General features: G+C 36.8%; 1 protein-coding gene across 2 annotated transcripts in view; it reads left to right on the plus strand.

The window, feature by feature from the left end:
• Positions 1-26,652, plus strand: part of LOC145686457 (uncharacterized) — a 114,569-nt gene that overhangs the window by 21,558 nt on the left and 66,359 nt on the right. For both annotated transcript variants that reach the window (XM_081759773.1, XM_081759774.1), the window contains exons 4-5: positions 14,737-14,889; positions 19,198-19,289. In XM_081759773.1, the coding sequence (XP_081615899.1) occupies positions 14,737-14,889; positions 19,198-19,289 (245 nt within the window). The remainder of the gene's footprint in view (positions 1-14,736; positions 14,890-19,197; positions 19,290-26,652) is intronic.

Raw genomic sequence — 26,652 nt, forward strand, 5'->3', positions numbered from 1 at the left:
GGCATATCTTCCGCCCCGCTGCAGCGGTGTTAGACCCCAGTGTGAACTTGTACAGCATAAACGCCCTTTTGACGCTCACTCTGTCCTTATGCACGTTTACGGTGTAACTGAACTGCCACAACCATTTAGTATGTTGGATATTCCCACAGCAACAACTGATCTTCGCCTTATCTCCATTCACATTCAACTCACAGTGTGAGGGCCAATTGAACACAGACCTCCACAAAAAGCGACAGAGCTTTCTTGGTTACTTTTATATTTATAGAACTTCCGGTTTTTAGTGAGAGATTAAGAGTAGAGAGGGAAAATGTTCTTGCGACTCATGATTGATTGCAAATAAACTGCTTTTTACAATGTTCCCATTTTTAGTCTATAAGATTCAACATTAAAAACGGAAGTTGTTGATTTCTGCTACTCTCGGTTTTAATACAGACATTAAATTAAAGATGGAATATAATGTAGGGACGCTTAGTTGATTGCAGAAAACCACTTCACGCTATCTATTACGGTTTTTGTTATATGGTAATTAACGTTAAAACCGGAAGTGTTTGATTTCTACCACTTCCACTTTGAATACAAGGTTAAGACATAAGATTTTACTTATTCTTAGAAATCGATTCCAAAACCCGCTTCCCGCTGTCTCTTACCTGTTTTGCTCTATGTAGGTCAATAATGAAACCGGAAGTTGTAATAGATTTTTACCATTTCTTATTTTAATAGAGAATTGAAGGTGGAAATAAAAGGTATTCTTGGAACCCTTAATCGATTGCGGAAAACCACTTCTCTCTATCTATTACCACTTTTGCTCTATACCGGAAAGTGCAGGAAGTTCGGTTCTGTTTTCTACCTACCTTTTCCGTTCTCACACGATTCCTAACTTTTGACTCTCTCCATTCTTACCAAATCAAGTACGTGAGGCTTTTTCTCTCAGACGGAAGACAGTGTATATAAAGGAATTTCGGTAAACAAACTCCTTAATAATAAATTCAATTTGATTTACATGTCATACATTGCGTACATAGAAGCATGCAATCATAGTGCATACTAACTTTACGGATACCCTGTGTGCGATGAATGATGAATCATACTAATCGTGTTTCATTTTTATATAATTTATCATTTATTTATGTATTTTTACTGAAAATATAGTACGGTCATGGAAAGAAATCCATGCCTTTAAATGCCCAAAATCCGTAACTAAAATGGTTTGATTTATTTTTTGTAGGAAAAGTACATGCATAACGAAATAAAGCGTTTCTGTTAATCAATCATGTAAGAATATTTTGAATAAATTAAGTAGTGGAAACTCATTCTACTTACAGGTAATTATAATTCCTAAAAACAACTTCTTCCTAGCTTTCGACTCTCCGCTGGAGCCTTGATCACGGAGGTTAGAAACAAGAGAAAAAATGATAATAATAATATACTGCAGTTGCCGGGAGGGTTATATAGATAAAACAAAGGGAAACCTCAAAACTACGGGTCAAAGAAAATCTCAAGGATGGTAAAGGTGAACACCTGGTTTCAGACATGTCAAAACATTTGATAGAAACACAAGATATCATTAATGATTCAGGAATATTATTTAATGCCAAGAGAGACTTGTTTTTGAAAATTAGTTTATTTGCTTATGAAATCCAGAGTTGAATTTAGACAAGGACAGGTTAAGTAAGAAATGAGAACTGGTAATTAAGAAATGCATACAACATTGGTTTAAAAACAAAAATATTAACATGAGCTGGTAACCTTCCGCTTCTGGACAAAAGAGTATGCAAACTGAGTCCGCCATGTTACAGTGTGCTGCTCCAGCATTTGATGAGTGTCCGGCAGCTTGGACAAGATTTTCTTTTTTCACATTGCTCTGGCCTGCTGAGTCTGTTCATTTTACTTTCCTAGTGCTTTCATTACTTTTTTTTCTTCCCGTTTTAACCTGTGTGATCAAGGCCCCAGAGGAGAGCCGAAGGATACGAAGTGCAGTGTGATTTTCAGGAATTAAGTCACATATAAATAGAATGATTGTAAAAACTCCGTGTTAGTACATTGTCTATATTGAAAACTCATTATTAAATGAATAATTATTTCACCATTTTATTTCAGGAAAGAATTCTTAATAGTTTTAGATATACCAAGGTTTCCAGACAATACCTTCCTTTTCAAGTGTCATTTTGAAACACACATCACGAAAATTTAACTGAGAATATACAGAAGCTAAGAGCATAAAGAAAAATGTACATTAGCTGAATATATAATTATTCCTCTTGGTCATGTTTATCTGCTCCAAAGCAGTAACTCCACTGTGGGCAACACAGCAGTTGTCCTTTTCTCCTCTCCCTCGTTTGCAAGCACACAAGCTAAGTACGCACGCAGAGATCGAAGATTGTTTTAAAGCACAAAAATGCACGAAACAGAAACAAAAACGTGTAACGTAGTATTCGAACACATGAACAATGAACGTTATGAATCAGCCGGTGCCATATATATATAGCATGTTTAGACATTTTTCCTCTAGAGCATGACACAAAAGTGCTGCTCAACCAGAAATTTGATCCTATACAATTCGAGGTTAAGGGAGGAAAGGGTGGTTCTTTCAAAATTATTTGTAAGGAAACTGCTATAAATACCATTTTCTTTTCTGCATTAGGGAAATTTATATTTATTATTATTATTAAATTTATTGCGTTAATGATCCGAATCTTATATGAGTATTTCATATTATTTTAAACCAGCTCGCTTGTGAGTAAGTTTAGCGTACGCGCCTTTGGTATCACTGACCTCGGTTCCCTTCCCAGCCGGAGTTTATGTGGTTCGGATCCCACGTTAAGCTATAGGTCCACGTCTCACATAGCCTTGCTGTTGAAAAGGGCAAACTCAAACTCAAATTTAACTAACTAACGAAGATACATATCTCTTTGTGGCCAAGTGGAGCCCTTACTTTCTGTGCGCATGCTCCCAGATTCGACTCCATGCGGGAGGTCATTAGTAAGTTTGTTGACTTGAAATTTAGAATCTTTTTTCTTAGCATCCGGTTCGTAAAACCATCACACTGCCTTTTATTTATCGATAGTAATGCTATTAAAATACCCTAACGTTACAGCCTCGAATTGTTGTCTACCAAACGTCTTCTAACTGAGTTACGTGTGAGCACATCTATCTCAACGCAATTTTTACTACATTTCTAGACCCACCAGAATGGTTTTAATTGAGTGAACTGTTGTCAGCACACCAATGGTTGTTACTTGTTGCCATACCGCCCATTTTACACTATCATCATCTGCTTAGTTCACTACACACCGACGTGCTACTCCTCCTTCGTAGTACGGTCTTTGCCCTAATATACCGCCATCAACACCCCTGATGGTTGCAACTCAGACATTGATCATGTTTCCGACTCCAGGTCTTGCAGTTGAATTGATAAGTATACGAGCTCGTATATATATATATATATATATATATATATATATATATATATATATATATATATATATATATATATATATATTCCTCTGTCCAGAGAGTTAAGTAAATGTCTGTATTTTTCGAATGGATTGTTATCTTACCTGAAACAGCAATTACTATCCTTCGAAGTAATCTCTGTTGATGATAATGCACTTCTGGGAACAGCTGTAGAAGTCCTGATAACTGCTGGCGTACTTTCCTTAACAATGCCTTCAGCTGAGTCATAACATCATTACGTTGAATGGCCGAAAACCTGTAGCCCTTCAGGGCTGATTTCAAATTGGGAAACAAGAAAAAGTCCGGCGGAGACAGGTCTTGGGAGTAGAGTGGGTAATTGAGTGACAACTCTCCTGTCGGCCTGGAACTACTGCACCCGAAAGGCAGTATGTGGTCGGGCAGTGTTATGGAGCAAGTTCCAGTTGCCTTGCGTGGCATATTGGGGCCTAGCCGCATGATCCGTTGCAGCATTTCCACGTATGCAGTAGTATTTAATGTGGTACTCTCATGGAGGAATTCTTTAGGATGAGACCCTTGAGTTGAAGGAACCAGAGCGTCGTCTTAATGCGGGATCTCACACTTCGCACCTTGCTTTTCAGTGACCCTGGAACCCGCCACTCCATACTTTGACGCTTGCCTTCGGGCTTGTACCCCAGGCACCCGTGATGAGGGTTTCTGGAAATTTGAGTCTCGATCCGCCATGCCGATGTAACACTCTTCTCAAAAACGTTTAAACCGCTCATAAGCTCACTTCAAGGTAACAGCACGTTCTTCGTAAACTGTTGTCAGCATTTCATGAGTCTCTTTCGCTGATTTTCCAAGTTTGAAACAGAACAAGATATTTGTTTGCTGCTCCATTTTTGGCATCGCACGCACTATACCTTCACTTTAGAATGTGCTGTTTATACACGATAAGCACATTCGTTTTGTCGCCGCTCGGGAAATTGTTCAGAGATATTTTGACCTGTCCGCGCATGATGTGGCGCTGGCACATTTACGACCGTGAGTAGTATGAAGTCATTCATCGAATTTCCTGGACAGAGATTATATATATATATATGGGGTACAGGCAGTAATAGTAAAAAAGATAAAGGATCTTTTAACATAACATAATGTTCTAACATTTTGAATTAGGTTCCTGTTGAATGATAAATAGATTACAGTTATCTGAAGCGAGCGAGTAGACATTTGTTTCCATATAAGATCGTAAATCAGCTTTAGTGTTTTGAAAATACTTCTCTGTTTACATTGTAGGGGTGGCGTTTGTGTTGTATAATTTGCTGTGAGTGATCTGTCGCTCGCAGTCTGCACCAAGTGAACTTTGTGGTGGACAAACACCGTGTGTGTGGATTTTCTCGTGGTTCCCCGTTTGTTTCCACTTATTTCATTCCACCGTTATCATCCATCCCATCTCACTGTCTTCCTTAATCTCTATGCATAAGTATGGAACGTTAAACTTTAAAAAAAATCACCTGTCACCTTGAGTCCAAGATGGGTTTCCACTTTCAAAGCGGTAGCCGTAACCATTTATTTACAGACGAGGAATATCGTCTTCCTAGCAAATACTGTGGAAGCTGCTTAGGGGTAGATTTCGTCTGTGCGTATATTTTCTGGACACGACGAAAGGAAAAATAATATATATACATTCCGTTAGATTAACTATTGTCTAATTAGCTAACTTTGGTTAATGTCATTTGCTTTATGTGGCTAAGAAAGAGAAAATTCAGAGGAAAGTAAATAAAAATTTTCAACGGCAATCTCATCCAGAATTATAAAAATACGAAACTCGAAAGCATTTACCTCACTAATCATACCAGAAAATAGCATATTTATTACTTGATATCGTTCGTTAACTAGATATATTTTCTCGTGTTAACATACTTCGATAATACAATGTGACAAATCCAATGCAAAACATGGAAAACAAACATTTTCGCCAACACAGTCAGAGGCAGAGAAGAAGGGATACAGAATGCAAGACACAGCTCATTGTATAGCCTGGAAGGCAAACACATAAAGCCAGAACCAAACCAATACGCCACACCTATCTTGCAGTATCTTATAAAGCTCTTACCCTTGAGTAAGTGCAATGTTGCCAAACGTATTTTGCAATGGAAAATATCTATTTTATCGAGTGTACCGTAAAATCCATTAAATCTGTAGTAACTATTTATTGCGATAATTTAAATGCATAGTGGTACCTCAGACAGTACTGGAGACTACATATGAGATTGAAAATAAATAAATACAATTTAAAAAGATATAAATAAAGACTACAAGCATTCTTATCAGTCTTATAAAAGTTATTTTGATTATTAATTTTGAATCCAAAAACAAGACACCCTATCAGTTAGTTTTCATAGATGATGCTTTTAAGGGTGAGTTGAGGGTAGTGATTGTGCTAGGGATAATATAACTACTGTATTTCCTAGGGATTATATAACTATTGTTTTTCCGGGACAAGGATTAAGCATATAAATCAAATTCTTTCAAAGCTACCTGATGCATGAATTCAATCCTTAAATCACAAAATAGTATTAATATATTTATTGTTTATTTGTTCTAGGTCAAAAATAAACATAAAGACATTCGAAGACCTTAGAAATGTTTAGAAACGTATATCTCATACATTATTATTATTAGTTTACAGAATACTTTTTAATATCCAAAGTTAGGAAGCAAGATTAATAGGTTTACATATTCAGTCTATGAATTAACATACATAATCCTCATTGCTCATGCGTACTAATTCAGCACATTTATGTCGTGTGTCCAATTTTATTGTCTGATAATTTCCCAAATTTAAGTAGGTTGGGTTAAGAAATTCGGTATATCAAAGAAAGTAATATTGTCAATTTAGGCAAAGAATTTAAGTAAAGACGTCAATACACTAAAGATTACGTAAATTCTCTAATACCTTCGATCTACAAGTGGCCAGAAAATCCTTTACACCTGCACGTATTGCATTCCTACATTAATAATACTTAGTTATGTGCCTAAAACGTCCGTGTGTGTACCTCTGTTATCCCTGCACAGTTTGTACGCTTCCTACTGATCCGCTTTAGCAGCAGCGGTGTCACAAACTGGAAGGCTTCAAGCACATTTACTCACAGAGCATCATTGTCCATGTACCGCTTCTTCCTGACATGTGATTTGGTGATATTCCATAGAGCATTGTCTTTTGTTGTAAGGTCCAGGCTTCGAGGCTTCCAAGAATAAGGGGCTGGTGAATTTGGGGACCCACGTCCTACTCACCAGCCAGGAAACAGCGCGTGCAGGCGTTCACAATGAACAAGTGCGAAGTGGGCAGGAGTTCCATCATGTTGGTAAACACAGTGTTCATGCCCAGATTCGGCAGTTGTAGAAGCCAGTCACTCAACATCTCCAGATAATTAACCTGTGTCACCAGACCCCTAAAGAATTATGGACCAAACATGTATTGTTCAGTCATTCCCGCCCAAAGGATGACCTGCGGAGATTGTTCTCAATTTCTTGATAAAATATGGGTTTTCCTTTGCCTATATGAAGATATTTCTATCCTGCGAACTCCGATAAATAACACATTCACCAGAGAAAAGATTACGCTTCCGAACACAAATGATGGGAAAGGCCTGGAATAAGATCTTGCATGTTCCGTACCGGCGGTGTAGATCATGGTCTGTTAGTTCATTGATGGCCATTGGCCGGAATGCGTTTAGGGCTAAGTCCGTTTTCATGTGCAACTGGATTGTGCTCCTTTCAATACCAAGTTCTGCAGAACGCTTTCTGATCAATTTGCAGGGTGAACGCATCACTGACGCACTAACTTCTGCACACTTTTCCCTTCGGGTTGATGGACGACCAGAACGAGGGGCATCCGAAACACTTTCTAGCCAAAAAGCTGTCTTCTCCCACGTGACTTGGTGGCTTCTTACCGAACCGTTCATAAAACCTACTCATCACCTGCAGCGTATTTTCATTGTTGTGCCTCCGTTCATAGACTCACACAGTTGCCAGTAAAAGCTCCTCCAAAGTGAAGTCACTAGTGTTTGCTATTGTGGCAGACTTTATTCTCCTCCTTCCACGGCCAGTCACGTAGTAGTTACGTGGCAATTCACGTGAGGAACACTGTTGCCATATCAATGATTAGGATGAGAGGTTCAAATCTTAAATATCTCCCCATCTTACATTGTTACACGCATTTAGTTCGGATGTAAAGAGACTTTCTAGCCACTCTGTATATGATCTATGGCGTTGAGTATTAATGACTTGAAAGAGTGTGTGGTCACAAACGACGTTTGCAGCGGATAAATTGAACCTTAATTTTTCCTTCTTTGGACTGATTCAAAAGCGATATAAAAGCTGGAAATAGAAACCAAAACTGGAGTGAAAGAATTGACTGAGAATTGGGATTAGAGGATAACTATCTTTCTTTTATTATTATTATTATTATTATTTCACTGCTGGATAGTCATTTGCTTCACTAGATCAGAGTGTCTATCGGTCACGAAAGTCACGAATGTCACGAAAAAGTCACGAAATCAGAAAACGGTCATGAAAGTCACGAAAAAGTCACGAAATTTAGCTTTTGGGTCACGATTTTTTTAAACTGTGCAAATGTAAGTACAGATTGGAAAATTTTGTTCTTTAAAACGTCAAAATTCACCATCAAAAATGTCTGTGGCCGGCTTTAGATGCTACAAAATCGCAAGAAAAGTACGTTTCTATAGCATGGGTGAAAATTCGGCCTAATTCGCACCCAAATTCGCTCTTGAAAATGTTAGGAAATCTTATGATTTGGTAAAGAAAAGGTCACGAAAAAGTCACGAAATTTCATTTTGGAATTTTAGTAGACACCCTGTAGATGAAAAGCTTGCATGTATCACGGTCTCTTGCCAATCGTTTTGTCTTGACAGAGCTCAGTGAAGTCTCTTCAGATTGTTTCAATGATTTCATAAAATTTTGTTTGTTTATTTTTCTATATTTATGTTTACGTACTGCAGATAGACAATTAGATCTTTAAAATAATTGAAGTTTTACTACAATACGATGTAAGAACGCAATATTATACTTTAATTATAAAATTAATATTCTGTTTTATTCGACCACGGTCTCTCTGCTGCAGCCATTTTCTGGAACAAAATAAGAGAATCATAGGCGACTCTCTAATGTAGTCGCGAAGTTACGTGCCTACCCAATTAATACAGTGAATAATAATTAATAAAAAGTTATTATAGATATTTATTCTTGTATAGGAATGAGGAGCAACCGAATTATTTTAACTTATTTTAGACCAATTCCATTTCAAATCGTCCAGGCAAACCACAATTGGTCCCCATCATAGTCTCAGATTTCATTTATTTTTTTTTATATGGGATCTACATGCAATATTATTAGACCCATATTTTTTCTTTTTGCTGAAAAAAATTTTTCCTTCGATATACAGCCTTCCAAAATGGCCGCCCTCCTCTCGGATTGCTCGAAAAACTGAAAAACATGTCAAATTAAAAGTTTTGTTGTAGAGAAACGAGTGCACTTAGTAACGTAATCGCAATAGCAGGAAGAGTATAAAGTTGTATGTTTCGTTGGAGGGCCAAAATTCGTCTATTGGTCCAATAGGAACCGCGCAATTCACTCGCAATGTTGCCAACTTTGATGAAATTTTTGCTAACTTCAAACCTTTTTTTTTCTGCCCTCACGAGCAATATCAACCATCTGCTTCTAACGTCGAAATCTACTCCATAAGGTCTCTTGAAAATGTAAAGGACTTATGTTTCTGATTATTACATCCCACGTTATAGCATGATGAAAAGCTGAAAATTGCAGTAAGACGCCATGTTTGGACGCCATTTTCTCAAAAACCCCACCTTTTAAAAATCTGAATTTTTTACATGTATTGGAGGAGTACCTAAGTATTTAAAATCCGTTAACCGTTCATGCGGCTGCAGCCCCTAACATTCGCAATTAATTATTGAAATTTCGATTTTTGCACTTGCAATGTAAATATTTCCTATGGGCATTTAGGACCTCTACACAAGGCGATTTGAAAGGGAGTATGAAAATTTTGAGAGTAGAATCCTGACATCAAATCCAGTAGAAAAGTTCCTATAAACATGAGTCGAATTCCGCTTCGTTTTCGAGTTACAGGGTTTCCAACTCGGGACCCAAAATCGGTTCGGGACAATAGAAAATGAAATATATATATTTCGCGTTAAATCAGAAACTGTGTGTTAAAGCTTTAATAAAGTTCAGAAAGTTGATTTGTATCAATATGATGGTTTTTACGTGCGTTGCAATTCAGTTGGCAGTGTTGCCAACTTGCTAGAACTTTTATTTGTTTCCAAATGATACTACGTGGATTTTATTTGATATTTGGTATTTATTAGTGATTGCCAGCATCACATGAAGCATAATTTTCCCCACATTACCACAGTTTTCGAAAACTTACATGTATTTCATTAAAAGGTTTATCTCATGCGTTATTGATAGTTTGCAACATTACGTTTGAATTTCACTTGATGTATGCCATCATTAGTAAAACCAAAATGTCGAATAAAAACTACGTCTGTGTAAGTTGTAATAGTACTAAAATAATAATAATAATAATAATAATAATAATAATAATAATAATAATAAAGATGAAAAATATTTTTTATTATTGCAAAACCTCTCGTAACTCCACGCATCAAGTTCGAACTTAAGAAGTTCTGCTGCAACCACGAAACAGTTTATTACGAGATTCGGTGTCGTGAACATCGTCCTCGTGTTCTCAGGAACCATGAAAATTGTTTTCTCTGGTAACATGGCATTGTAGTGCACTAGTTACAGTGTTTGTGTGAATAACAATGGGGAAGTCCTACACAGAGAAAAATCCGTTCTCCGTACAGCGGTATATTATACAAATATACGGTATCTTCTTGCTTACTATAGAAATCAGTACGGAGTATACGTTATCCGTATGCTACATAGGCACTGCCCTTAGATGTTACATCATGCTGTTGCAGGATGTCTGACATCTAACAGTTTTCCGTATATCACATGTATATATTTATGTTACCTTTGCCAGCTATATGTTATATACGTCCATTTGTATCTGAGATCCTGACCACCTACATTGTTTCAGCGCGTCTGCCAAAACGTAGTATTAGGAGAGGATGATTATTCGTGTAAAGGGTGCTTTGAATATTTACCGTGAACAACGTGAATGTGTGTGATATATTGGTGATCACGAAAGATGTGAATATGAAATTATGCACCAGCAAGATAAAGAATTTGTTCCTCTGAATGTAGATTTGGAAACCATTAACCAGATTGGTAACATGCTAAACGTGAATGTCCCCATTAAAACGGCCGTTATCGGTGAAACCTAGACTACGGTGAAGGATTCACATCTCAAAATGTTTCATACTGCCTTTCAAATCGTCTTGTGTACAAGACACACATAATCATCCTCCCCTAATAGTACGTTTGGGCTGACACGCTGTACGCATTCCATATATTTTTCCGCAAGATAAATTTTTTTGTCTAGAATTCTTTCTGTGCACAATCACCTTACGGCCTTTAGCCTAATCAACACATTTAATACGGTCCTTACTGTAATAGGACTTCCCCATTGTTATTCACACAAACACTTAACTAGTGCACTACAATGTCATGCTACCAGTGTAAACAATTTTTCATGGTTTCAGAGAACACAAGGACGATGTTCACGACACCGAATCACACAAACTATCAATAACGCACGAGATAAAACCTTTTAATGAAATACATGTAAGTTTTCGAAAACTGTGGTGATGTGAGGGAAAATTGTGCTTCGTGTGATGTTGGCAATCATTAATGAATACCAAATATCAAATAAAATCCACGTAGTGTCATTTGGAAACAAATAATAGTTCTAGCAAGTTGGCAACACTGTCAACTGAATTGCAACGCACGTAAAAAACATCATATTGATACAAATCAACTTTCTGAACTTTATCAAAGCTTTAACACACAGTTTCTGATTTAACGCGAAATATATATTTCATTTTCTATTGTCCCGAACCGATTTTGGGTCCCGAGTTGGAAACCCTGTAACTCGAAAACGAAGCGAAATTCGACTCATGTTTATAGGAACTTTTCTACTGGATTTGATGTCAGGATTCTACTCTCAAAATTTTCATACTCCCTTTCAAATCGCCTTGTGTAGAGGTCCTAAATGCCCATAGGAAATATTTACATTGCAAGTGCAAAAATCGAAATTTCAATAATTAATTGCGAATGTTAGGGGCTGCAGCCGCATGAACGGTTAACGGATTTTAAATACTTAGGTACTCCTCCAATACATGTAAAAAATTCAGATTTTTAAAAGGTGGGGTTTTTAAGAAAATGGCGTCCAAACATGGCGTCTCACTGCAATTTTCAGCTTTTCATCATGCTATAACGTGGGATGTAATAATCAGAAACATAAGTCCTTTACATTTTCAAGAGACCTTATGGAGTAGATTTCGACGTTAGAAGCAGATGGTTGATATTGCTCGTGAGGGCAGAAAAAAAAAGGTTTGAAGTTAGCAAAAATTTCATCAAAGTTGGCAACATTGCGAGTGAATTGCGCGGTTCCTATTGGACCAATAGACGAATTTTGGCCCTCCAACGAAACATACAACTTTATACTCTTCCTGCTATTGCGATTACGTTACTAAGTACACTAGTTTCTCTACAATAAAATTTTTAATTTGACATGTTTTTCAGTTTTTCGAGCAATCTGAGAGGAGGGCGGCCATTTTGGAAGGCTGTATGTCGAAGAAAAAATTTTTTTCAGCAAAAAGAAAAAATATGGGTCTAATAATTTTGTATGTAGTTTCTTATTTTAAAAAATGAACTAAATCTGAGACAGTCGTGTGGACCACCCTGGACGATTTGAAATGGAATCACTCTTTAGTATGTAGTTTGTGGTATGGAGATTCAAGATTGATAATATCAGCATGACTTAAACTAGACTCTTTCTCGCGTTGGCCTGCCTGAGAGAACAGTTGTTTAAACGCCTTCTCTTACATACAGGTTTAATCACACGTTTAACGTGAAGTTAAAAAAAAAAAAAAACTTTCTATCTTCTTGCGGCTAGCGGACGGAGAGAAGCGTAGAGGAGAGAGGGTGGGCGGGAAGGTTTGCCCTTCAGTTCTGTGCTTGTTTTGCATGTTCCACAGTCCACACAATGAAGATTGGCGTAGAAGGAAAGTAAAAGATATCGTAGTAGCGGGAGAAAAAAATGACTATTGTTTCAAAGGAGACATAACTTTTCAGTAAGTTTTCGAGGAAGTATTGTATTTTCTTTAGGACGCTTATATATAAATTAATATGAGGAAAAATGAAATACTTTCTTAATGCACTTCAAAATTTAATAACACGTGTGTGTGTGTTTTTTTCCTTCCTTCAAGCTAGTAAATAAATAAATATACGATAAATAAAGTCAATTTAGTTTTTGTGTCCGTTTCAAATTATACTCTTAAGTACATGTGTTAATGAGTATGTAACCGAATGATATTTACATCCTGCTACTGAGATTTTGGTTATTTAAGTAGCAATAAGTATTTCCGATTCTGTATTGTTTCATGTTTTGTTTGTATCCTTACGGTATTCAACAGAATTTCAGCTACTAAGAGCTGAGTGACTCAGTAATATAGGTTGGATGCAGTCACTTTATATTTATTGTTTCATAATATGTATACATCCCTCTGGACACGTATGCACTATAGACATTCCTAAACACAGTGAAATTCTGTATTTTGTTAAACATTGTTAATGCGCGTGTGTGTCTTGCTAAAAATATCACTGTATATATATATTTTTTTAAAAAAAGTAATATTGTTTATTATCTTTATATTATTCTTTGTATTATCTTTATAATATACTGTAAAAAATGTTCTTTCCTCAAAACTGAATACAATTTATTTACTTTAAGAAATGAACTAACTATTCGGATGTGTGATAAGAATGAGTTATTTCTATTGGCGCTCTTGTTCATCAAGATCCATACAAATAGGTCCATGATTACGTTTTTTATTTATGTAGAAGCAGGGCCGGATTTCCATGTTTTGCGCCCATGAGCCCTAGCGAAATTGCCGCCCCTAACCACACCAATCACATCGCTCTCCAAAACTTCCATTCTCCTGGATCTTAAAATATTACTTTTACGTGTCCTACTAAATTATAATTATTACTATTACTAGTTATTACTGTTCTTATTTCATATTACTCATTTTATGTAATATATTTTAATTCCTATATCTGGCCAGCATTTGGAGTAAATTCGTTAAAACTTACTTGGCTTCTGCCTAACCTATTCAACATTACATGATGTAAAAGACGGCAAAATATGAACTACATAACTACGTTTTACCACGTTCAAGAATGTCTTTCTTTTTTTAAGAGCAGTGATTTAAATAAATATAACTGACTTTTCTTTCTGAAGCAAAAATGGTGCTAATGTAGGCAATACTGGTTCAAACCGAGCGAAATAGCTCTGTTGGTAGTGCATTGGGTCCGCATTAAGAAGGTCTGTAAATAATTAAATACACGCCAATTTGTGAAAGTACGAGTGTCGAGCTGCCTACTACCGCCCATTTCAGCAGATCCACCGACAACTGATCAAACCACGACAATAACCAACTGACTTATTACAATATTTACTACGACTAATTTGCTACAATATTATCGTAGTCACGACCATTAAAAAAATGGATTCCGCTTATTTTATTGAGTCATTGGTGAAATATATATTGTCAATAATTTTATTGTTTTTTTAAATATTTTTTTAAAAAATTGCCACCCTGATCCTGGGTCCATGTCTCCCATGCCTAAATCCGGCCCTGTGTAGAAGCTTCTTTATGAGAAAGTTACGTGCACCCTACCCTAATAGAATGTAACCATATGCAATGATATGTAACGATTTCATCTCTTTCCTTTTCCTTGGGGGCGCGGTGGCTCAGTGGTAGAGCGTTCACCTCCGGTGCTTGGGGTCCCTGGTTCGATCCCAGCTCGCGCCGTGTGAACTTTGTGGTGGACAAACACCGTGCTCGTGGGTTTTCTCGGGGTTCTCCCGTTTCCTCCCACTTTCTTCATTCCACCGTTTCACTCATTTCTCATTATCCCCGTCTCCTTTAGCCTAACCGGCATAACCGTAGGACGTTAAACTTAAAGATTTCATTTCATTTTCTTTCCTTTTCCATGCATAACGCAATAAACATAGGTATATGTAAAATGCCTAAATTTTTTGTATTTAATATCAAACATAAGATGTATATATGCATATTTTTTATTTTGTAGGTCACACGCATGAAGGATGTTATAAATATGATAGGTTGTTAACTACTGCTTTTTCTTTAAAACCTATTTCAATAGAAATAATTAGGATCATTTTCAATATTGGGGCAGATATTAACGAACCTGGATTTTGGCCTGAATGTCGTATAAACGAAGGCAAGTAAAAATATTATTATTTCAGATTTAGTGCACGTAAATCCTTCAATTAGATAAATTGAATGAAGTGATGGTATTTACAGAAGTAACATGAATTTAGTATTTGGTATTTCGGTATGGTATTGTTTACCTTCTTTAGAAATCTGTCACTATTATCCATTTTTTTAAACACTGAAATTCCTAAATGGAAAATGTGTTATCAGTCAGTTATCAGAACAGGAGTCTTAATTGACAATAGTATATTTTTGATCTTTAAGTATATTGACGAGATTTTTCTTAAATATATAAGATGGGACCATTTATCTTGATACGTCCGTAAACAAAAAACGCAGAAAAATTGTACAGTTCGAAGCATAGAAAATATTACAAAAAGTTTAAGTCCAACTTACAAAGGAAGTATGAATGAGCTCATATCGAAACCTACCGTAAATTTCACTCAGAAGAAGGAAGTCCCACAGAAAGACCACACACAAAAGAACAGCTGGGTTTTCGAAGTGGACTTAACCAAAATGGCAGATTGAAATGTCGCGTATCCATGTCGACAATTGCACAATACGTTCAGTACCACCCCTTGTAAACGGCCTGTTAATAAAAAGTCAATATGGGTACAAAAATAAAAAGACAATGTGGGTACATACTACTATACCTAAGGGAAAGTTGCACGGTAAGGTGAACCTTGACAGCAGCCATCTTGAATTCAGGTCAAGTTTTGTAAATAGGAATAGGGCAATATGATACATGATTTTGGGCTAGAATTTAAGCAGAAAAACAATGGTAACAATAGTTTTAAGATACGTGCATTTAGTAAGAGGTTACAGGCGTATTTATTGTGTATGTTTCCATGTGCACAATTCCCAAATGAAGCAGCTGTCCAAAAATAAGTTGTCGCTGTTGAAATGTAACTCCTACTTGATAGTTCCACAAGTCTCCCTGTATGTACATTTCAATGGGGGACGAAAGAAAAGCAGAAATGAAACAGATCAGAGGAAAATTGCACATACAGCATTTAATAAAACGATTTTGTTATCAGCGATTTTGGCTAAATTTTCGTATTATCTGGTCTATCTCCGCCCCTATTCAACCAATTTGGACCAAATTTGCAGACTAATTTCCTACAAGTGTGTAGCTTTGCTCAGCAACATTTGGGACAAATTGGGAAAATATAGAGGGCGTTTCCTGTATTTTTGTATTTTACAAATTGTTGGACAGCTGCTTCATTCGAGAGTTGTTTACATGGAAACATACACAATAAATATGCCTGTAACTTTTTACCAAATGCACGTATCTTAATACTATTGCTACCATTGTTTTTCTGCTTAAATTCTAGCCCAAAATCATGTATCATATTGCACTATTCCTATTTACAAAACTTGACCTGAATTCAAGATAGCTGCTGTTAAGGTTCACCTTACCGTACGACTTCCCCTTAGGTATAGTATGTACCCACGTTGTTGTTATTGACTTGTTATTGACAGGCCGTTTACAATTGGTGGTACTGAACGTATTGTGCAATTGTCGACATGGATATGCGACATTTCAATCTGCCATTTTGGTTAATTCCACTTCGAAAACGCAGTTTTTTTTTGTTTTTTTTTTTTCTGTGGGATTTCCTTCCTTTGAGTGAAATTTTACGGTAGGTTTCGATATGAGCTCATTCATACTTCTCTTGTTAGGAACAAACTCTTGCGCCGTGTGCTTGTGCATTCCGAAATACACTTATCGACTAGTTACTTTCGGTATTCAATCCAACTCACACCCCTCCTCCACTTCTCCTTGTCTAAAGCGATGTGTGACGTAATGTACTCTTTTCATTGAGACAGAAAAAACAGGAACAGGTTTAGAAGGTTTATCGCTCTAAAACCGTCTCTTTCATTCGTTTGTTCTGAAATGCCTTTCTAGAGCCTGAATAAAACAAAACATCACAAAATGTTCCCATAGCTTCAAAAACACCCTTATTTGCATTCTTTCCCTTCTTCAAAGGCTGCATATCACATCAACCTAGGAAGATGCTTCTTGTGAATTCTATGGAAATTGTTAATCATGGCAGTAGGTTTTGTGGTTCTCAAAGTCTGTAATGCGGGCGCAGACCGACAGAAATGAGTGTTATTCATTTCTTGTCACTAATTGCAAGCAAATGTTCCAGTTGGCATCATTTGGGCAGGACAGAAAAATGTAATTTCCCCCTCCCTTGAGCTTGAGAAATAAATATTGTTTGATCAAATGTGTAGTAATATAATAAAAAAAAAGTTCGATCCCAGCTCGCGCCAAGCTAACTTTGTTGTGGACAAACACCGTGAGCGTGGGTTCTCTCGTTTCCTCCTACTTTTTCATTCCACCATTTACTTAGTGCTTATCGTCACCGTCTCTTTTATCCTTCCCGCATAGTCGTGGGATGGAAAACTTAAAGATTTCATTTCACTTTTTTACTAATAAAAAATGAAACTATTATGTCGGCGGAGAATCTCTTCCCCCCCGGACCCGGCCAAAATCTAAAATGACGCTACTTTTAACAACAAATCTATATAGTTACGATAGCACATTGCTAGAGCGCTTACATTTGGTTTCAAGAGTCGAAGGTTTGATCTCAAGCCATAAGAGTTCATGGACAACAATGAGAGAGAGAGATTCAAATATGGGGACAGAAAGGAGTGATTTACATATATAAGTTTAGAATTGGAAAAAAAAAAAAAAAAAAAAAAAGATCGGACAGCATCCATATTATGATGAAAATTGTGACTTTGTGAAACAGAAGAAGGAAAGGTTCCGAACTGCAAGGACCACAATAGGCAGCTGTTGAATTAAGATGGAGAATTCTTTTTAGAGCATCAGATGATTACAAAGGGAGAGAAAGATCTTAAGATCTGGAGAATTAAGAATTTTAAAAATCTTTAACTTCCTAGCCGGGTTTCGAACCATGAATCTTTTAATTATCGATCCATGACTTTGTCCACTCAGCCACAGAGAATTCTACGTAGCCTGTCACATACTTTTCCTTTACCTACTAGAATGTGATATTCTAAACGTTGACTTTGTGGATGCGCCGTTAAGATGAGACGCAGCATCTCTTGTAGCTTAGTTATAGGGTGTATAATGAACTTCCCCTTGTTCAAGAACACTTTTTAAGTCAGTAAAATTAATTCTTATTGTGTTCATTAAGTTGTTTTTACTTATTCAATTACTTTTCGTGTCTTTTATACAAGATATAAGATAATACATCAACAAATTGGAGGAAGTGATAGTAGACATGAAATTAAAGAGAAGATTGTCTAATTAATATGGGTCGAAAGCGGCATTATTTTCACTTGAGAGGTGTTGAAAAACCGGCGAAGATACTGATATAATGCCGAATATATCATGAATTCGAAAAGATATTCCTGTCGGATACAGAAAGTCGCACCCGACAAATGCAGGGAGCGGAACGGTCGCCTGCAGCGGGAGTCTCCACAGATGGGAAATACGTATGTGAATTCTCCAGCTGTCTAAAGGTATTCTGGTATCGCGTCGACCGCTCCGCTCTCATCTGGTTGTCATTGTATTTGCTGGATCCGACTTTCTGTTTAATCTTTTGGTCCGGGAGCGATATTTTTCCGAGTTCATGAGATATTTAGGATTATATCAGCGCCTTCACCGGTTTCTTAACGTCTTGCACAAGAAAACGGCGACGCTTTCGACGCATGTTCATTAGACATTCTATCCTTAATTTCATGTCTTCTGTCCTCTCCTTCACTTGGTTGGCGTATTTTCCTATTAACTTATATAATATAAATAATTTCTATTGTTTGCAAAATACTAAATTTTGCGTAAAGGATGTTTTCATTAAGAACTGTTTGGCTATATAATTTTACATAAACCTTCTTATAATGCTTAAATGTTTATGTCAGTTTTAGTTTTGGTCTGCTAACATATTTTCTTTAATTTTTTACTTCTATGTGTATAAAAAATGTGTATAAAAAACAAGAAAGTCAGAAAAATATACTTGAAAGAAATATAGGTACTAGTTTTAAGTGACATAAGCCTAATCTATCACTTTAATTTTTTGTCTACCGAAAAGACAGAGATGCATTATATTCTAAAGGAACGGAAATTTAAGGTAAGAAATAATAATAATAATAAAAACATAATTCTTCTATTGACATCGGCAGCCATATTGAATATCCATCTGGCTTTGCCTCTTGTTCTCTTGTAGATAGTTTCAGAAAAGAATATCTTCTCTCATGAATATATAAATATCACAATTGTATGCATGCAAGCTTATTGAAGGTAATCCTGCGTTAGTTTTAACCCATATATGTGCTATTTCGTTTACAGCTGTACAGCTAGATAGATTTGATTTGGTGGAACTTCTTCTGGAACGAGGAGCTAAAGGTACCAAAGAAGCATATTGTGCCGCAATACGCAACGTAAGAATTTCTATTTCGAAATCTTATTTAACTGTGCATGATCAATTGTCACAATTAATTTTACTGTATTGCTAAGTTTTACATAGTCTGTCTCAATAATGTTTGAATGATCTATGACTAAGGTTTTATCACGTAATGTTGTTGAGAGATATTAAGTTTGTAGACTTATAAAATTAACTCTTGACATGTGATTGTAAAGTCAAAATTAACTCTTGTAATTTTGATAGATTCAAATCGTCTATTAAAAGAATAATACTTTCTGGTTGTATTATATTGTATAGTTAAAAATATATAAATAAATAAATACTATTGGCAGGTGGCAAATATACAATACAACAATATACACAAAACATATAATGTTTACATGATCATATATGTTGTTTTCAAATTGTGTCTAACAGGGAGAAGATCCACATGCTGAAATTAATCAAAAGTATGCAGAGAATAATACCATACCTTACAGACTGAAAACTTCCATTATATACAGGATCTTATAGAGTACCTAATAATAGGAGTGATTACCTATATTCTTGACCGGCACGGTGATCTTCTTTCTAAACACTTCCTATTCCTTTCAAGAATTGTGAAAGAACGAAAAAAGCCATGGCTTTCATTCTCCGTAGTCCGAATTGTGGCTAGACAAGACAACTTTAAGAATTACGCGCCAGCAGAGGCTGTAAAGAATATATAAAGTCACGGACAAGAGTACCATGTAGAACTTTTAAAATTGGCCATTGCTACGTTTAATGTGAGATTCGTTTCATCACAAGTTAAATTTGAGGAGTTGGAAAAAGAACTAAAAGAGATTAACAGTGTGTATGTAATAAGATCCCCGGGGGGGTTTCAACGCCGGTATCAGAAAAAGCCGAACAAAAAATCAATAGGAAATTTCGGACATGGAGAACGAAACGTATTGGGTAGGGTTTTCTAAAGACGATATGTACGTTATGTGAATCCCTTCTTCAGAAAATAAATTCACAGGAAATGAACATGACGAGATCCAAGTGGAAGAACAAGCGAAATTGACTATATCATGTCAAGCAGATATGTGATGACTTCAATGTCTTGTACAAATTCAAGACTGGAAGTGATAATCGAATGGTAAAAGTAAAATACATCTGAAGATCAAATCGGAAATAATAAATTAAGAATTATTTTTACACTTCCCACTTGTGTATTTCTGCAAAACTCAATGATGATGTCTCGAACCTACAGGGAGTTCGTCTTTCTAATTTTTGAAGGAATAAGGTAGAAGAAGGAATTTAAGGTTAAGAGGAAAACCTGCATGAATCTCTCCCAAGTGTAGGCAGTTCCATTGCAACAAATTTCCCGAAGACTTAATCTTTACATTCTCCTATGGTATGGTCACGTTATCTGTTTCACTTCCAGCTTTAAAGTTAATTGCACGCCTCCTACGTTCAATAATAAATTTAAAAAAAAAAAAAAAAAAAAAAAAAAAAAATCTTGAGTTTAAGTCTATATCTAATTCAGTTTACCCTTGTTCAAATTCAGCCAGTTCCTTGTTTAAATACCGTAAAAACTAATTCCATAACCAATTTCTCGATATTATTATTGGATATATATATATAATATTGTTGGGTTATGATATGTTAAATGTTACTATAATGCAGAAATCGAAGTTTCTTTTGCATCATCTATACGTTCTTTAATCCTGATTGGTAAAAATTAAAGGAGTCGGTTTATCAAACTTCTAAGTCGTAAATAGTCAACTTTAGAAAAAAAGAAGTTCAAATATTAAAAACAAATCGGTCTAAAACTAGACAAAGGCTTAAAGCAACATTTAACGGATTTGTTCATTTCCACTATTAAATTTTCAGATTTACTCGCAAACTGTAGAGTTCGTACGTTCCAGGTTCCCACTCGTCCTGGAAATATCCTGGAAATGTCCTTGAAAATGCGTTTCTGGCCTTGAAATTTACAGAAATACAGAATTTTCATAATTATAATAAAAGTTTTAATTGATTTCTATTTTTGTTTGCTATTCCTGTTTTTGTACTGACTAATAATGTGTCGTGATCTTGCATGTGTGAGTGGTAGGTGGGATTTCTTTCTCCCAGCAGGGTGGTTGGCTGGGAAAACTTCCCTCGTCTTTCATCCACTAGTCTGTCAACTCATTCTTGGATGCTGTCTTCACTATCACTATCCTCCAGAAACTGTGTTTTGTACCAGTATCAGTCCTCCATAGATTGACGTATGATAGGATTTCCCATAAAGACCTTACTTCAATCAACTTCATAAAAGAAATGCTTCATCATGCCTTCCATGCGAGGCAGCGCTATATGGCAGAGTTGGAGAAAATAAAGTGTTGAAAGTCGAGTGCAGAGCAAGAGGAAAGAGATAAGTGAAAATGTACATCAGCTGCAGAGAAAGAAAGGGAAGTTGATGGAGACAAGTGAAGCTTTGAAGACCGAAGCAAACCAGCTTGCACATGAAGCAGAAGTCTTGCTTTACTTTATTGACAAAGTCAAATACTATCCTTAGAGCAGCTTCGCTAAAGAAGAAAGAAATTATATCTATAGATGAGGAAATCCTACAACTCCATACTCAGTTAAAAAACTTGTAATATAATTCGTTTTTTCTTCCTAATTATATCTGTCACACTGTCACGCAGTGAAGATGACATGTACGAAAAATAGGTTTTTGTTGTTTGTAAATTTGTTCGGTGCACAAAAAAATGTCATGTAGAAAGAATGAAAATACATGTACTGGATGTGTGGATCGGGTGGCTATAAGGGGAGGGGAGGCCGCAAAAAAAAAAAAAAAAAGTATATTACGCTCCGCTTTGTGTATTTAATTATTGTTTATTAATATTGTACTTGCATGAATTAATATTGTACATACGCTACTATACTTTTCATTTCACTATCGTGAGTTTTAACACACAGTTGCAACCCTGCTGTACGGTCCTATGCGAAAATTGGTGATTTGTCCTGGAAATTTTTTTTTTTTTTTTGGTAAAGAGGGTAGGAACCCTGGTATTTGCTTCAGAAAGAATTTGTATCGAAATTGTTTTTGCTTTACTACACAGAAGCACTGTTTCTTAGCTGAACTGCTGGAAGGGACATAAAAAAATACAGGTAAGATTTCTTGACGTAAGCAATGACTGGGAAAACATTTCACTTAGATGATCAAAAATATGCTTCTCTTGAAGAGATCGCATCGTTTAAAGCTGATTTAGACCGTAGACTCCATATGGTCATCTACAATGCCGTACATAATCATTGGCACCAATGCATCCTATGAGGATTCACGGAACACTAGGATAAACAAGACCCACGAAACACCAGGAAAGTGTAACCCACAGAGCCGCAGACGTGCCACGATAGAGAAGAGACCTTTCAGAGCATAAGCTTCTTTGGGTGCCTACCATACATGAACATTGCCAGTTGATGGAAATAAGGTCAAAGAGGACATACCACATCATATTACAAGTTTATAGGTATTGGTGGTGGATTGTACATGTTCTTGGCACCATTTCCTTTGTGCTGAATGTTGTTGATGATGATCAGTAGTTTGGAAATTGCTACCCAATCTCGGATGTAAAGTTATGCAACTCGTGACAGATTGTGACTGTCATAATACTGTTCCAAGTGCTGATTGAGTTCTGCAGTCACTTTTGCCTCATTTGTTCTACGATCCTTGGTGACGATCCTCTTCAATGTTTGGCGATTCCTGTCGTCCACTATAACTCTTCGGTGATATTGTTTTACCATTTCTGTGTGCCCAACTAACCGTGCACCCATAATTTATCCTCTTCGAAACTCGGTAAGATCTCATATTTGGCATCATTTTCCTCTGCCCATTTGAACAGACGTCCCCATTCTACCGCATATATATATAATATACAGGGGTTGGACAAAAAAAAAAAAAAAAAAAAAATCTAAACGTTTGCAAAAGTATGAAAATCATACCTAGTATGATGTGGGGCCTCCCTTTGCGTCCAAAACAGCTTGGATCCGACGTGAAATGGACGTATACAGCTCCTGAATCGTGGTGTGTGGAATTTTGTACAATTGTTCCTCCAAAACATGCTCCAGTTCCTTAAGGGATGCTGGTGGAGGGTAATGAGACCGAACACGCCTTTCTAACTCAGACCACAATGGCTCAATGATGTTAAGATCTAATGATTGTGGACTCCAGGGGAGGTGTGATAGCTCCTGGTCATGCTCCTCAAACCATGATTTCACCGTTTTTGCAGCGTGACAGGGTGCCAAATCATGGTAGATGCCATCATCATCAGGTAACAATATTTGGGCCATGGGTAAAACCTTTTTCCACAAAATGGCTTAATACGCCTTAGCATTCGTCATTCCATGCAGGGCTATGACGGGACCTGCAGAAAACCACGATATCACTGCCCATACTGTAACAGAACCACCCCCATGCTTTACAGTTGGTAGCAGATAGTCTGTATCATAGGCCTGCGACGGTGTTCTCCATGCGTAAACACGACCGGTTGTTGGAAACAAGGTGAAGATCGATTCATCGGACCACATTACGTGTTTCCACTGCTCATGAGTCCACGCCTTGTGATCCTTGCACCACTGGATGCGCCTCTTCGCAGTTACTGCTGTGACCAGGGGTTTGGCGATAGCAGCCCTGACATGAATTTTCATTTTATGAACTTCCCGTCGCACTGTTTTCGATGAAACCGGATTCTGGAGGCTGGAATTGAGTTCAGACGTAATTTTCATTGCAGTTGTCTTCGTTTTAGCTGCTACAATCTGTTTTAATGCCCTCCGGTCCCTATCTGACAGGATTGTCTTTCGATCACTGTTGTGCTTTGTAGACGTCGTTTGCCCATGAATTATGTATGCCCCCGTGACATTGGACACGGTGCCTTTCGATACCCCCACAGTGTTCGCCACTGTTGTCACTGAGCTGCCACGGGCACCAACGATCATGCCTCTTTGGAAGTCTGTCAGGTCGCCCATTTTACCGCTCCACTTTCACAGCACAACACTCACAGGTGAACTGGTTACTGCTGACGGAAGAGGAAGGTCCACATGATACATTGAAAACAAAAAAACAATCGGCAACCACAACACGTGTTGTACAGTGGAGGGCCAAACTTACGTGTCCTGTGTGAAGTCTTTTTAGATTTTTTTGTCTACCCCTGTATATATATATATATATATATATATATATATATATATATATATATATATATATATATATATATATATATATATATATATATATATATATATATATATATATGTATGTATGAGGGTGGTCCTTATTTTCACATGTCTGAAATTTCAACCTCTGACCCTTTCATATTGTTCCTTTCTACGAAAAACAATTTTCTGTGAAATTTGAATCAGATTGATTAATATTTAGATGTGGTTCAAGCGATTTGAAGTTTATTGCATAGTCTGCCGCAGAGCACAATGCAAGTTGTATATAACAATGCTATTGCGTTATTATAATTGTTCATTCCATCATGTATAAATTAATGATAAATAATATTAAATATTGTCAAAAATAAAAAAAATAATACATTACAAAAGTGAGGGAGAACGCGAGGGGACGCCGTTTCACCACTTCCAAAAAATATCTATGGCGTCTCCCATTTCCTAAAAAAATACAATAGATAAAGATAGGCATGGGAGACGGCGTGACATCGTGCGTCCCCCTAGCTTTTCAGATCCGCTTTTACCCCTAATTATAATAAATTAATAAACTTATTGATATGTAAATTTATAAATATAATGATAAGTGTCATTATCTATAGGGCACTTCTGCGTGTGCGCCCAAGAAGAACGCCACAGAAATTTAATAACTATACCCAAAACAATTTACGACCTATATCACATTGTTTGGAGTGTAACCGAAAGCAGCGACATCATCATGGCTCTGTCTATAGTCTACACTCTTAATCTCGCAAGTTTAAATATTCGACCATTTAAGGAAATACATCATGCGTGGCTGGAGTGTTTTAATTAATAAAGAACTTATTTTTGTAGTTTAGATTTTGTACTGACAACATTTCTTGTAAATATTAATCAGGTTTCAATAGTGACATACCAGGAAACGTACTCTTACAGCTGTACATTGGAAAATATACAGCTGTAAGATTAAGTTTCCTTTAAAGTCAACTGAAGCATGTAGCAGAGGCTCATTCTCAAGACATATATTAATGTTACAATTGCAGCAGTAAAGCAGGTCCATGCCCACTTTCTGTATCGTACTAATTTTCTCAAAGAAAGTATCCGAAAGGCACCAACCAAGACAGTGGAGCGAGTCAAAAGGACCGCTGTCAAACATCGTCAAGATTCGATAGAGAAACTTGAGCACCTTTTCTTCCAATGGAAAGGATTTAACAAAAAATAAGAATCGCTGGACCCACACTCAAGAAGCCAGTGACGTCACATTTACGCCATTCATTGAGGAACTTTTTGACATCGTACATTCAAATGCCGTAGATCGATGGAGAAGACAAGATGTTCCTACAACTTTAGCGACACGGGACGTAGTTGCTGTATTGGGGAAGTCGACAAGGTGCTACTCAACAAGAGAAAGAGAAGTGAAGAAACCAGAAACACTAAAGAGGAGAAAGTAAGATCCAAACTTGAAGAAGATACATTATTCCAGAAAGCAATATTAGCGAGCAGCAGCGGCGAAGAAGATCCAACGGAAGCTCCAGGCAACAGTAAACCAATTGATGTCAACTTCGAAAGCGAGGGAGTGAAAGTATTATTTCGTCTCAGCTAGCCGCAATGCTCAATAGGAACGGATTCAGTGACAGATATGCCATGATGATTCTCTTCGAGGCTTCCAAGGCCTGTGGATAAGATTCTAAGGAGCTAGCTATTAATAGATCAACCATCCGCCGCCAGCGTCAACAATACAAGCTACTCACATTAAAAAGTCATTCAAACCAAACACAATTTTGACAGTTCACTGGGATGGGAAGCTAATGAGTGATACTAGTGGATGCAATACCGTAGAGAGGCTGACCATTTGGGTATCGACCATGGGAGAGAAGAAATTGCTAGAAATTCCAGTTATCCTTTGGGAGTGGAAAGGCTTCCGCTCACGCCGTTTACAGTAGTGTGAAAGAATGGCGACTGGAAAAGTTAATCCGGGCCATGTGTTTTAATACTACCAGTTCCAACACTGGCCATTCATCAGGAGCGTGCATCATTTATGAATAACTACTAGGATGTAGTCTTCTACACTACGGATGTCGACATCACATTCTGGAAATTACTGTATATTGTCCTCTACCTTTGGAGCATTCTTTAGACCCATCTGCTCACCAGACATTCTCATGTTCAAACGTTCCAAGCAACAGTGGCCCTACAGTCTTGAGGTTTGGTGGTTCCGTTCCCAATTT

This window comes from Thermobia domestica, chromosome 5 (assembly GCF_964235325.1).
Source record: "Thermobia domestica chromosome 5, izTheDome1.hap1.1, whole genome shotgun sequence".
In the NCBI taxonomy this organism is placed as follows: Eukaryota; Metazoa; Arthropoda; class Insecta; order Zygentoma; family Lepismatidae; genus Thermobia; species Thermobia domestica.